This window comes from Scyliorhinus torazame, chromosome 15 (assembly GCF_047496885.1).
Source record: "Scyliorhinus torazame isolate Kashiwa2021f chromosome 15, sScyTor2.1, whole genome shotgun sequence".
Classification (NCBI taxonomy): Eukaryota; Metazoa; Chordata; class Chondrichthyes; order Carcharhiniformes; family Scyliorhinidae; genus Scyliorhinus; species Scyliorhinus torazame.
The window spans coordinates 213,940,048-213,952,864 of record NC_092721.1 but is presented as its reverse complement, the minus strand read 5'-3'; the positions used below and the strand labels follow the sequence as shown (position 1 = coordinate 213,952,864).

The following is a 12,817-nucleotide window of genomic DNA, read 5'->3' as shown; positions in this document are numbered from 1 at the left end:
ATCTGAGGACCATCTCTCTGTCCTTATATCGGAGAAATCTCACCACTATGGCTCGAGGAATTTCTCCAGCCCTCGGTCTTCGCGCCATAACCCGATAGGCTCCCTCCACCTCCAACGGACCCGTCGGGGCCTCCGATCCCATTAACGAGTGCAGCATCGTGCTCACATATGCCCCGACGTCCGCCCCTTCTACACCTTCGGGAAGACCAAGAATCCTTAAATTCTTCCTCCTCGCATTATTCTCCAGCACCTCCAGCCTTTCCACACACCTTTTGTGTTGTGCCTCGTGCATCTCCGTTTTCACCACCAGGCCCTGTATGTCGTCCTCATTCTCAGCAGCCTTTGCCTTCACGACCCGTAGCTCCTGTTCCTGGGTTTTTTGCTCCTCCTTTAGCCCCTCAATCGCTTGTAATATCGGGGCCAGCAGCTCCTTCTTCATCTCCTTTTTGAGTTCTTCCACGCAACGCCGCAGGAACTCTTGTTGGTCAGGGCCCCATATTAAACTGCCTCCTTCCGACGCCATCTTGCTTTGTGCCTGCCTTCCTGGCCGCTGCTCTAGAGGATCCACCACAATCCGGCCACTTTCCTCTCTTTTTTCCATCCGTGTCCAGGGGGGATTCCCTTCTGGATTACCGCACAGTGTTTTTTGCCGTTAAAATTGCCGTTGGGGCTCCTATCAAGAGCCCAAAAGTCCGTTCCACCGGGAACTGCCGAAACGTGCGACCTAGCTGGTCATCGCCGCACCCGGAAGTCCATGTTCCCTTTTCTAATGCGTAAGGGAGGCCTGCCTCCGCACTGCCTGCCCCATGTGTGAATCTTTCTGATGATGCCCTCCTTGTCCCTCAGCTGGAGCTGTATAATCGCACCACCCCAGACCTCCAGCAGAGGATGGATTATGCAATCTCCCTCACCCAGATAGTCCGCCTGCAGTTCCTGCAACATTCCTCATTTGGCGACAAGGAAGAAGAGCAGGTAGGAAAGCCACAATCTCCGAAAGAGCTGAGAAATGGGAGTTGTTGGGTCAAGCGTTTGGGGCCACGTCCTGCATGTTGACCATGAGTGTGAGCTTTCCCCTCTTGTTGCACCGTTTAGCCTCGTATCTCCTCAAGTAAGAGATGATCTAATCGAGATGTTTAAGCTGATTAAAGGACTTGATGGGGTCGATAGAGAGAAACTGGGCGCAATTTACCGGCCACATCCCGTCAGAATCGTGACGAGACGCGGCCAGTAAATCCCGTGAGAGGCATCTTCGGGATTCCCGTTGGTCGTTACGTCCCTTGAGATCTAACGAGAGTGGGCAGGATCCAGACTTGCATAGTTAAGTGAGCTAAACGGCACACTTAACTGTCTCTACGCCAGAACAAACCAGCCGTCCGGATCGATGGGTTCACCGAGGAGACCCCAGCGGGAGCCGCTGAGCACTGGCTTCCGCAAACAGGGACTGGCTGGAACGGCACTTGGGAAAGATTTAAGTGCGGCTGCGGCGTGTGAGCTTCATGTGCGTCAATCACGGACCCGGAGAATCCGGCACCGTTTTCCTGGAACTGGTTGTGTTCCGCGTGCCGATGGTGCCAGTCCATTTAGCGTTGCTGAATCGGTGCAGCTGTTGCGCCGATTTTTCTGTCGTAAAACGCCGGCGTCAGCACTTAGTCTCAGAGACGGTGAACCCGCAGATGATGTTTAATCCACATGGAGAAATATTACAGATTCATTGTGCTGACACTCTGCTTTCCCAATAGATTGAATATCTTTGGAATACTTTTCTGAAAATGTGTAAGGAAGCCTTGGAGTTTACCGTAATACATAAGGACAGCATCATTGACAACCTGGAGCACAAATTTCGGCTCCTGGCCTCCGAGGTGCAGATCATAAATTCCACCCTCATCTCTGAGCCCTTCTTGGACCCTTTGCAGAATGGAATCGTCATTCTCCAACTCTTATTCCAGCTCAAAATAAAGTGCATGTCACTGACAGGTTCTCTTCAGGAACTCAGCCAATCCAGGCACACTATAAAAGGTAGCAGATACCTCTGCCTGGGGTTATAGAGATTGTGCGTGTGTGTGGGTATGTGTGTGTTTGGGGGGGGGGGGGGGTGTTTGGTGATGTGTGTGTGTGGGTGTCTGTGTGGGTGTGTGTGTTTGGTGGGGGGGGTGTGTCTGTGTGTGTGTGTGTGTGGGTATGTGTGTTTGGGGGTGTGTTTGGGGGTGTGTGCGTGGCTGTGTGTGTTTGGTGGTGTGTGTGGGGGTGTGTGTGTGTGGGTGTGTGTGTTTGGTGGTGGGGATGTGTGTGTGTCTGTGTGTGTGGGTGTGGGTGTGTGTGTTTGGCGGTGTGTGTCTGGGTGTGGGGTTGGGGGGGTGGGGGTGTGTGTGTGTGTGGGGGGGTGGGGGGTGTATGTGTGGGGTGGGTGTGTGTGGGGGGGTGGGGGGGTGGAGTGGGGGTGTGTGGGGGGGTGGGGGTGTGTGTGTGTGGGGGGGGTGGGGGGTGTATGTGTGGGGGGTGTGAGGTGGGTGTGTGGGGGGGTGTGGGGGGGGTGGAGTGGGTGTGTGTGGGGAGGGTGTGGGGTGTGTGTGTGTGTGTTGAGGGTGTGGGTGTAGTGAGGGGTGTGGGTGTGTGTGGGAGGGGTGTGGGTGTGTGTGTGGGGGGGATGGGTGTGTGTGTGGGGGGGTGTGGGGGTGTGTGGGGGGGTGGGGGTGCGTGTGTGAGGTGTGTGTGGGGTGGGGGTGTGTGTGTGTGGGGTGTGTGGGGGGTGGGGGGTGTGTCGGGGGTGTGGGTGTGTGTGTGAGGGGGGTTGGGGTGTGTGTGTGGGGGGGCGTGGGTGTGTGTGTGGGGTGTGTGTGTCGGGGGGGTGGGTGTAGTTGTGGGGGTGTGGGTGTGTGTGTGGGGGTGTGGGTCTGTGTGTGGGGGGGGGTGTGTGTGTGTGTGTGTGTGGGGGGTGTGTGTGTGGGGGGTGTTTGGGGGGTTGTGGGGGGGGTGTGTGGGGGTGGGAGGGGTGTGTGTGGGGGGTGATTGGGTGTGGAGGAGGGGTGTGGGGGTGTGGGTGGGGGTGTGTGTGTGTGTGTGTGTGGGTGGATGTGTGGGGTGGGTGTGGGGGGGGGGGTCTCTGGATTTCAATGTGCATTTCAGGATCACCGTGTCCATTTACCCAATCAGATGTCTGGAGCAATAGCTCAATTGGTCAGTGAATGTGGACCAATCCAGGGAGGCAACCCACCAGAATGTGATCTGTCTCTGACCACAGCTCTCTGTGTTCCACTCCTTTAGGTGAACCCTTTGATTTATCATTTCTTGCCGTGACGGAAAAGAATATCAACTCGAGGCACGAGTTATGGAATTTCTTCTATTCAATCTCTCAGGATTACAAGGACTGGAAGAAGACGCTCTGCAAAATGGTCAGGGTCTTCATTCAACTTTACCCAATTGTTCATCCGTCAAATCTCAGAGCCAATTTTTTTTTTGTATAAATTTAGAGTACGCAACTCATTTTTAAGGGGCAATTTAGCGTGCCCAATCCACCTACCCAGCAATTTAGCGTGCCCAATCCACCTACCCAGCAATTTAGCGTGCCCAATCCACCTACCCAGCACCTCTTTGGGTTGTGCAGGTGAGATCTACACAAAAATGGGGAGAATGTGCAAACTCCACACGGACGGTGACCCAGAGCCGGGATCGAACCTGCAACCTCGGCGCCGTGAGGCAGCAGTGCTAACCACTGGGCTACCATGCTTACCCACTCAGAGCCAACTATATCTTCTAGGAGTCAGTGCAGAGGGAGCTTTACTCTGTATCTAACCCCGTGCTGAACCTGTCCTGGGAGTGTTTGATGGGGACAGTGTAGAGGGAGCTTTACTCTGTATCTCACCCCGTGCTGTACCTGTCCTGGGAGTGTTTGATGGGGACAGTGTAGAGGGAGCTTTACTCTGTATCTAACCCCATTCTGAACCTGTCCTGGGAGTGTTTGATGGGGACAGTGTAGAGGGAGCTTTACTCTGTATCTAACCCTGTGCTGAACCTGTCCTGGGAGTGTTTAATGGGGACAGCGTAGAGGGAGCTTTACTCTGTATCTAACCCCGTGCTGTACCTGTCCTGGGAGTGTTTGATGGGGACAGTGTAGAGGGAGCTTTACTCTGTATCTAACCCCGTGCTGTACCTGTCCTGGGATGTTTGATGGGGACAGTGCTGTGGGAGCTTTATTCTGTATCTCACCCTGTGCTGTACCTGTCCTGGGAGTGTTTGATGGGGACACTGTAGAAGGAGCTTTACTCTGTATCTAACCCCGTGCTGAACCTGTCCTGGGGGTGATTGCTGGGGACAGTGCAGAGGGAGCTTTACTCTATATCTAACCCCGTGCTGTACCTGTCCCGGGAGTGTTTGATGGGGACAGTGTAGAGGGAGCTTTACTCTGTATCTCACCCCGTGCTGTACCTGTCCTGGGAGTGTTTGACGGGGACAGTGTAGAGGGAGCTTTACTCTGTATCTCACCCCGTGCTGTACCTGCCCTGGGAGTGTTTGTGTGGACAGTGTAGAGGGAGCTTTACTCTGTATCTAACCCCGTGTTTGATGGGGACAGTGCAGAGGGAGCTTTACTCTGTATCTAACCCCATGCTGTACCTGTCCTGGCAGTGTTTGATGGGGACAGTGTAGTGGGAGATTTACTCTGTATACAACCACATACTATACCTCCGTGTGTGCAAACTCCACACGGAGATTTACCAGGATATTAGATATGGAGCTTGATGCTAGTGCTGCAGTTTCTGTTGTAGGGAGGCAGACTTTCCACTGTAGTCATCTCAATGATTCCGATACAGATGCAGACTAACTGGCGCCACTCCCTTTGCTAAGAAAGCCCAAACAGCCAAGGTCAATGACCGATCAGGACACGCCCAGCCATCAAGGCACTCGCCCCTTTATTGGCCAAAATCGATGGCAGTGATCGAAGCCTGTCGAATTATTGGGTCCAAAGCTAAGGACCGCCCCAAAGAGCGCAAAATCCCAGACGGATAAAAAGAGACACAGCCATGTGCTCGGTCTCTCTTGGACCCGGCCTGTGCCAACCCAAGTGTAGCATTACCACCAGACAGACAAGTTCAAGACCAACGATCGCTACCAGACGGATGAGCCCAGCAGAAACAAAACCACTTCTTCCACCCAGCCATGCAAGATCCGGACAAAGGCCTTGTCCATCTGCAAAGAGCCGGTTGCCCTGAAGTTAAGTATAGGTTATTGTAGTTGTTAGGTGTAGTTTAACTTGTAATGTTTTATGTTGCATGTCGAAGTAATCTTTGTGTGTAAATAAACTATCTTTGAACTTGAACAGACTAACTGGTTGTTTGGTCTGTGATTGATATCCGGTAAAGCCTTGTGGTGGTATAATTTGATACCAGGCGACTCTGAAAGCATCAGTATCATTAATAACTGCCATATCTAGCTAATTCGGCAACATTATTGGTGCCGACTGGTGGGATAGTATTCCACTCATTAAAAAGGGCAACATTATTGGCGTCTCCGGTGCCAATTGGCAACATTATTGGCGACATCTGACGGGATGCTTGCCTTCATTGGCCGGGGCATTGAGTATAAGAATTGGCAAGTCATGTTGCAGCTGTATAGAACCTTAGTTAGGCCACACTTAGAGTATAGTGTTCAATTCTGGTCGCCACACTACCAGAAGGATGTGGAGGCTTTAGAGAGGGTGCAGAAGAGATTTACCAGTAGAGAGGGTGCAGAAGAGATTTACCAGAATGTTGCCTGGTATGGAGGGCATTAGCTATGAGGAGCGGTTGAATAAACTCGGTTTGTTCTCACTGGAACGAAGGAGGTTGAGGAGAGACCTGATAAAGGTCTACAAAATTATGAGGGGCATAGACAGAGTGGATAGTCAGAGGCTTTTCCCCAGGGTAGAGGGGTCAATTACTCGGGAGCATATGTTTAAGGTGAGAGGGGCAAGGTTTAGAGTAGATGTACGAGGCAAGTTTTTTACGCAGAGGGTAGTGGGTGCCTGGAACTCGCTACCGGAGGAGGTGGTGGAAGCAGGGACGATAGTGACATTTAAGGGGCATCTTGACAAATACATGAATAGGATGGGAATAGAGGGATACGGACCCAGGAAGTGTAGAAGATTGTAGTTTAGTCGGGCAGCATGGTCGGCACGGGCTTGGAGGGCCGAAGGGCCTGTTCCTGTGCTGTACATTTCTTTGTCCTTTGTTTGTTGACTCGACTTGAAGTGATTTTGTCACTCCGAGAGAACCCACAAAACTTTGCATTAGAAATCCAATTGAGGAAAAGTGAAAGAAACCACAAGTGTAAGGCCCGTATCGATCAAATCACCAAGATTCTGAAGTGTGTATTAACCTGCATGCGTACTAATATAAGGTAAACTCATTTTCATAAACATTTTGCGTAAAACTATCGTGAGTATTGTGAACTGGAAAATAGCCTAGGCCATACCCACTGTTCGAATCACCGTCTTAGTCCCCCTGTCCCAAATTGACGGTAGGAAAAGAGAAGTTAGAAGCAGAGCAAAAGAGAACTTAGAGGTAGGAAAACCGAGATTAACGGTAGGAAAAAAGAGATAATAGTAATAATAGTAGTAATGGCCACAAAAGCGATGGAACGCCTAATGAACCCGCAGGAACCCGAGGTTGCAGCGACCAACAGAGCAGAGCCGTGCCCCATATGGGAAGAGGAGTTGAGGAAGTATTTGAAGGGGAAAGGATGGCCCCTTTGGTCCAAGTTTTGTTCAAATGATGAGTCAGGTCCAGGAAACATAGGACAAACCTGGTGGGACAACCTACCCGAGGTACATAAGAAGAATGCAGCGAAAGTTCGTAAGCCGATGGCAATAGTGTCCTGTTTGGCACAGTTGCTAGGCACAGAGGAGGTTGTGAGGACGCTCCGCAGACAGCTAGTTGAGAAAGAGGAGAAGAATGAGAGAAACTATAGTGAATGTGAAAAGATTAATGAGCACTCCGGGAACAATTGGCAGCTAAAGATAAAGAGATGGCTACTGCCAAACGGGCACACCAATCTTGTTTAGTTCACCTTAGCAGCTTTCAGACCCAGTACGATAAAGCCTACCAAGATACACAGTGCGCAATTTTGGTACGAGAAGAGACAGAACAGCAGGTAGTACAGTTAACGAGTCAATGCGTGGATTTAAAAGCAGCTTTACGAGTGCTCCATAGGGCCATCCTTTCCCCCCCTTTTCGGGGCCTGGGGGGCTCTCACATATCTATGGGCGGTTTCATTTAGTTCTTGTCCAATTGGGGCCATTCTCCTCATCTAAATCTTGTCCAAAGGTATCTCTGAAACCTTTTTGCACTGACAGCAGTGACTGCAACTTCTATATTTGTCGTCTACATTTCGCGTGATCTACTGTGCTCTGTCTTTCCGAAAAGGAAAGTACCCGCACCACCGACTGCACAGGCAGCACACACCCCCATGAATCCAGTCACCACACAGCGCAAGTCATCGGATCGGGATGAGCTTGATTTTGCTTTGCTTACACCACCCCACTAACCATCACCCAATTGAGAGATACCTGCGCCAAAATTGAACCATTCGAAGCCACTGCAGATCCACATAATTTCTTTGAGAGAGTACGACAGCAAACGGTTATGCACGGTCGAGACAAAAGGGAGGAATTTAAGCTTATAGTCATGAGCCTTGACCCGTCCGTTAGCTCAGCTTTACCAGTACCCCAGAATGTAGGAGGAGGAAGCCTGCAAAAAATGAAAACGGCTATTTTAGATTCGATTGGGTACATCAAGGGTGACCCCATAGAAGGTTTGAACCATAGGCAAAAGAAGGGAGAGCATCCGACTGCATTTGCAGGTCGTCTTTGGATCCATTTTAAAGCAGTATTTGGGGATTTGAACCGCGCACACTTATATGACGATGACTCAACTAAATGGACCCGCACTTTGGTCTCCCACGCCACAGAAGCAGGTCAAAAGGCTTGTGTAAATTACCACCCCACAGACGCCACACATAATGAAGTTTGGGTTTTAAAGCGACTCTCCAGAGCTTGGGAACAATCCCTACATAGGAAGGCAGATCAGGAAAAGGCAGAGGCGAATATGCACCCAGTCAGGACTAACCAGGACCCAGCATGGGTAAATGAGGGAGAACATGAAGGACAGCACCCTAGAGAACAGGCACCACGGGGTTGCTATAATTGTGGACACATGGGACATTTCGCCCGCGAATGCAGACAAAACCCCCCGAACCAGCAACAGCACCAGCAAACAAATGCCCCACCTAGGGACAATGTTAGGCCCATACATAGCATTAGTGCCCAAACAGATAAAGCAGTAATCAACACCACAGATTGACGGTGTTCGGACTCCCCAATTTGGGTCTGCGACACACTCTGGGACAAATCAGGCAGACCAGTAGTCACAGGCACAGTCTGGGGACACCAGTAGGACATTCCTTTGGGACACAGGGGGGTCCCGCACCACTTTAAACTTCTCCACAATGTTTCAGCGCGACAAATGGCCCACCACAGACACCATCACCCTTAGTGGATTTCCAGGACATGTACAGCAGGGATACATTACAGCCCCCGTAGATATTCAGATAGGAACCATAAACACCAGGCACCCCGTTGTTTTAGTCGACTTGCCCCAAACAGCCGAGCACATTCTAGGAATCGACTTTATGAGCTCCCACAACCTTTCCTTTGACCCCATGAATAGGTGTGTATGGAAAATGGGCAAAACAGCGAGAGCCCCCGCCACGCTCACAGTACGAACACATGATTTGCTCAGTAGGAGACTATTGGTTTGATCCGCAAACAATTAGTACAGACCAGACAATTCGAGAGGTCCTCAGAAAACATAAAGCAACCTTCGCCCAACACAAACACGATTGTGGGAAGATCCCAGGAATGGTCACAATTTCAGGCCCCGATCCCAAGCCCCAGAAGCAATACGGTTTCCCACAGCAAGCCTAGGGTGAGATCTCAAAAGTCATCAATAGCTTACTCATCAAGGAGTAATTCGGCCCGTAGCCTCAACAAACAATGCCCCAATTTGGCCCGTAAAGAAACCCGACGGTTCATGGAGATTGACCATTGACTACCGAGAGCTCCACAAGGTCACCCCATTAGCAGCCCCCACCGTTGCCACGAGTCCCGAAACCATGCTCAAGCAAGGAGTACAAGCAACGTACTTTACAGTGCTGGACCTTAGCAATGGCTTCTGGTCCATTCCCTTGGATAAAGCCTGTCAATACAAGTTCGCATTGACATTTCAAAGGCAGCAGTACACGTGGACATGCCTCCCGCAAGGTTTCCACAACTCACCCTCCATTTTCCACCGACAATTGGCCAACGGACTTTCCAAGTTTTCCCGTCTCGAATGCCTTATTCAATATGTGGACGACTTACTCCTGCAGACGGACACAAAGGAAGAGCATGTTAAGCTTCTTTCAGAATTGCTAGGTCTCTTACAATCAATTGGATGCAAGGTTAACCCGAAAAAAGCCCAAATCCTAAAAGAAAAGGTCCTTTGTTTAGGCACTATTATCACCCACAGGAAGAGAGAGATCGAACAGAAGTGAATTGAGTCAATAGTTAAATTGCCCCTGCCCCACAATGTCAATGAACTCCGGTCATTCTTAGGATTAGTTAGATATTGTAGGAACCATATAGATGGTTTTGCCACAAAAGCAGCCCCACTCTCAGAGCTCCTTAAAAAGAACGGCCCATGGGAATGGCTTCCTCAGCACACAGACGCCATCGATGAGTTAAAACACGCCCTGGGCACAGCCCCTGCTTTGCAAGTTCCAGACCCACACTCTCCCTACGTCGTAGAAGTAGCGACCACCGACCGAACCCTATCAGCAATACTCCTACAGGAAAGACATGACCGATTAGGACCCGTAGCCTGTGCCTCACGAGTTTTGGATGCTGTAGAGCAAGGATTTACAGCCTGCGAATGGCACTTGCTCGCAGTCTTTTGGGCAGTGTAGTATTTTGCATATATCACAGGCCTTAACCCCGTAACGATTTTAACCGAGCACACCCCAACGCAGCAATTGTTAGATGGTAGATTAAAGGACAGTTCAGTCAGCCAGATCAGAGCAGCTCGCTGGACACTGTTGTTACAAGGAAGGGACATTACAGTTAAACGTACAAAGACCCACACATTTTTAGCAGACAACCTTCAGTATGCAGGAACCCTACATGAGTGCCAGATCATTGCAGCCAAACACCACACAGGACCCTTTATTCCGAAGCCACTACACACACGAGCAGGCATCAGAATCCCCAGACCACGGGCAACGTTTAAAAATTTATGTAGACGGTTCCTCCACCATTGAAAATGGAAAGAGAATAACTGGTTGTGGAATTTATGTGGAAGACGCGCATTAGAGGAAATATTTAATATTTTTAAAATTGCCCGGCCACCTAGGATTACAAGCAGCTGAATTAGCAGCTATAGCATATGTAGTGCAGCACCCCGATTCCTTTCCAACCCCCACAGACATACATTCGGACAGTTTATATGTGTGCAATAGTTTGACAGAATTCCTGCCCCTGATGGTAAACCCCTACCCTCAGCCCCATTGTTGAAGCATATCCTTACGACAGCAAAAGACCGCACATATGGTATAATCAAAGTGAGAAGCCATCATCGTTCCTCCCCACCCGGTAACGTAAAGGCAGACGCCTTAGCCAAGTCAGGATCATGTCATGGTCACTTTTGGCAACCCCCCGAAAGTGAACCGATACACGCAGTCCAGGTTTCACAGACCAATATCGAAGATTTAGCCCAGGCCCAAAAGACAGACGACACTCTTAAGCAAGTTTTAGATGGTAATTTCCCAGCCCCCTACGACAAATTCAAGGACTCACTGGCGGTACAGGACGGTATAGTTTTGAAAAATCGTATTTATGTGGTCCCCACCCAGGACAGAAACCAGATAATTTGCCAGTTTCATGACGGACACGGACATCACGGGATAGACAATACCATTGCCCATTTAAAACCTTTGTGTTGGTGGCCCGATTTAAAAGCAGGCGTCGCGCATCTTGTTGAGAATTGTTTAATCTGTGCACAGAACAATCCTGAAAGGTACTCCGAGAAAGGACAATTGAGACACACCCGACCTGTTAATGGCCATGGACAAATTTACAGTTCGACTACATTGGTCCCCTCCCCCCCTGCAGAAATGATTTTAAATATGTATTAATAGTAATCGACACCTTTACAAAATGGGTAGAAGCATTTCCCTCCCGGACGAACACAGCAAAAGCCACAGCTAAGATTTTGACCGAACAGATATTTACTCACTGGGGTCTTCCCCACAGCATTGAGTCAGGCAAAGGGTTCTATTTCACCGGCAGAGTCATGCAAAATGTCCTAACAATTTTTGGAATCAAGCAAAAGTTTCACATAGCGCATCACCCCCAACCCAGCGGCATTGTTGAACGAATGAATCACACCTTGAAAGCAACCATTAGAAAAATGGTGCAACAGCATAACACCACATGGGACACCGTCCTCCCATTCGCCCTTATGCTTATTAGGAACACCGTATCCAGTTCCACAGGTTTCACCCCCCACACCCTCATGACCAAGTGAGCCCCTCTGTGTACAAGATACCATACCCCAATGGTAAAACTGGCTGGTTCCACATCAACCAACTCAAAGTCTATGGAACCCAATGTAGCCACTCCCACCACATCTCCCTGGCAATAGCAGATGATTCCACCCCGCCCATCGACAACCTAGTCCAACCCTCCCCCAGCTATGACAGTGCGTCCTCGGCCACAGACCCGACCTCGTCTCCGCCCACAAATGCGACTTTCCACCTTGAGCTTGATTCAGACGATAGCGCCAGCCTCCCCAAATTGACCACAATCACTGACCACTGGTACAACCTCCCCGGCTCCAGTCACTCCAGCCCCTGGAACCACGACCAGTACATGCTTGGCCCCCTATGCCCCCTTCCACAGCCAGAGCCACCGCCCGACAACAGTAATTTGCCCTTTCCTGCCACCGCCCCTCACGACAAGCGAACCCCTCTTTGGCACCGCGACAACTTTTGTAGATTGGTAAGACAGGACGATACCGATGAAAATTTATAAAACCGGCCACCCTGAAATTCGGCTGGTTAAGATAAGCCTCAACCTCCCATGGTTGTGATTTAAGAAAGACTGGTCGAAGAAATTGTCCACCCACTCCAAGCATCGACCACAAGCTGCGAGAATCTCTGTACTTTAAAAATGTGCATTTCTTGTCTCGACAAAATGGTATTTCAAAATAAAATGAGGGAGTCACACATGGTGACGATTCTAATGGGTCATTGGAGTTAAGGAGAGAAAGACAAACAGAACGAGATGTTAACCAACGATAATAACAGATATTATGCTTGCACCCCCAGGAATATACGAAGAACAAAGAACAGAAGACCAGTTGACGAGAGGACTGATGACCTCCATTGTGATCATCGCTGGATTCCTACAACTGCGCGCGTTGCAAGCTTCTGTACCACACACCACCAGCCCCGAACATGACCACACAACATGATACCCCTAGCCCAGACACCACACCACACATAGAGATAAACACTGATACCCCCACTTGGTGCGAAAACATGGTATTCCCTTTCATATACAGTAGAGGCCCTTCTGGTGATAGCGATAATCTGCAGCAGTGTCATCCAGACACTTAGACTCCACAAATGGCGAAAAAGAGCCTTCCGCTCCCCGATATATACACTCCCAGCCCCCTTCTACGAAATTCACCCAACCCAACAAATAATGTAACCACTGATAATAATAAAGATTGTACACCTCTGTAACATTGAT

The 12,817-nt window shown here is 49.9% G+C and overlaps 1 protein-coding gene across 1 annotated transcript in view; it reads left to right on the top strand.

Annotated features, from left to right (window-relative positions):
* Nucleotides 1–12,817, top strand: part of LOC140391353 (dynein heavy chain domain-containing protein 1-like) — a 275,539-nt gene that overhangs the window by 182,837 nt on the left and 79,885 nt on the right. Inside the window, exons 13-15 of the mRNA XM_072475932.1 lie at nucleotides 847–972; nucleotides 1,740–2,016; nucleotides 3,262–3,389. Of these exons, the coding sequence (XP_072332033.1) occupies nucleotides 847–972; nucleotides 1,740–2,016; nucleotides 3,262–3,389 (531 nt within the window). The remainder of the gene's footprint in view (nucleotides 1–846; nucleotides 973–1,739; nucleotides 2,017–3,261; nucleotides 3,390–12,817) is intronic.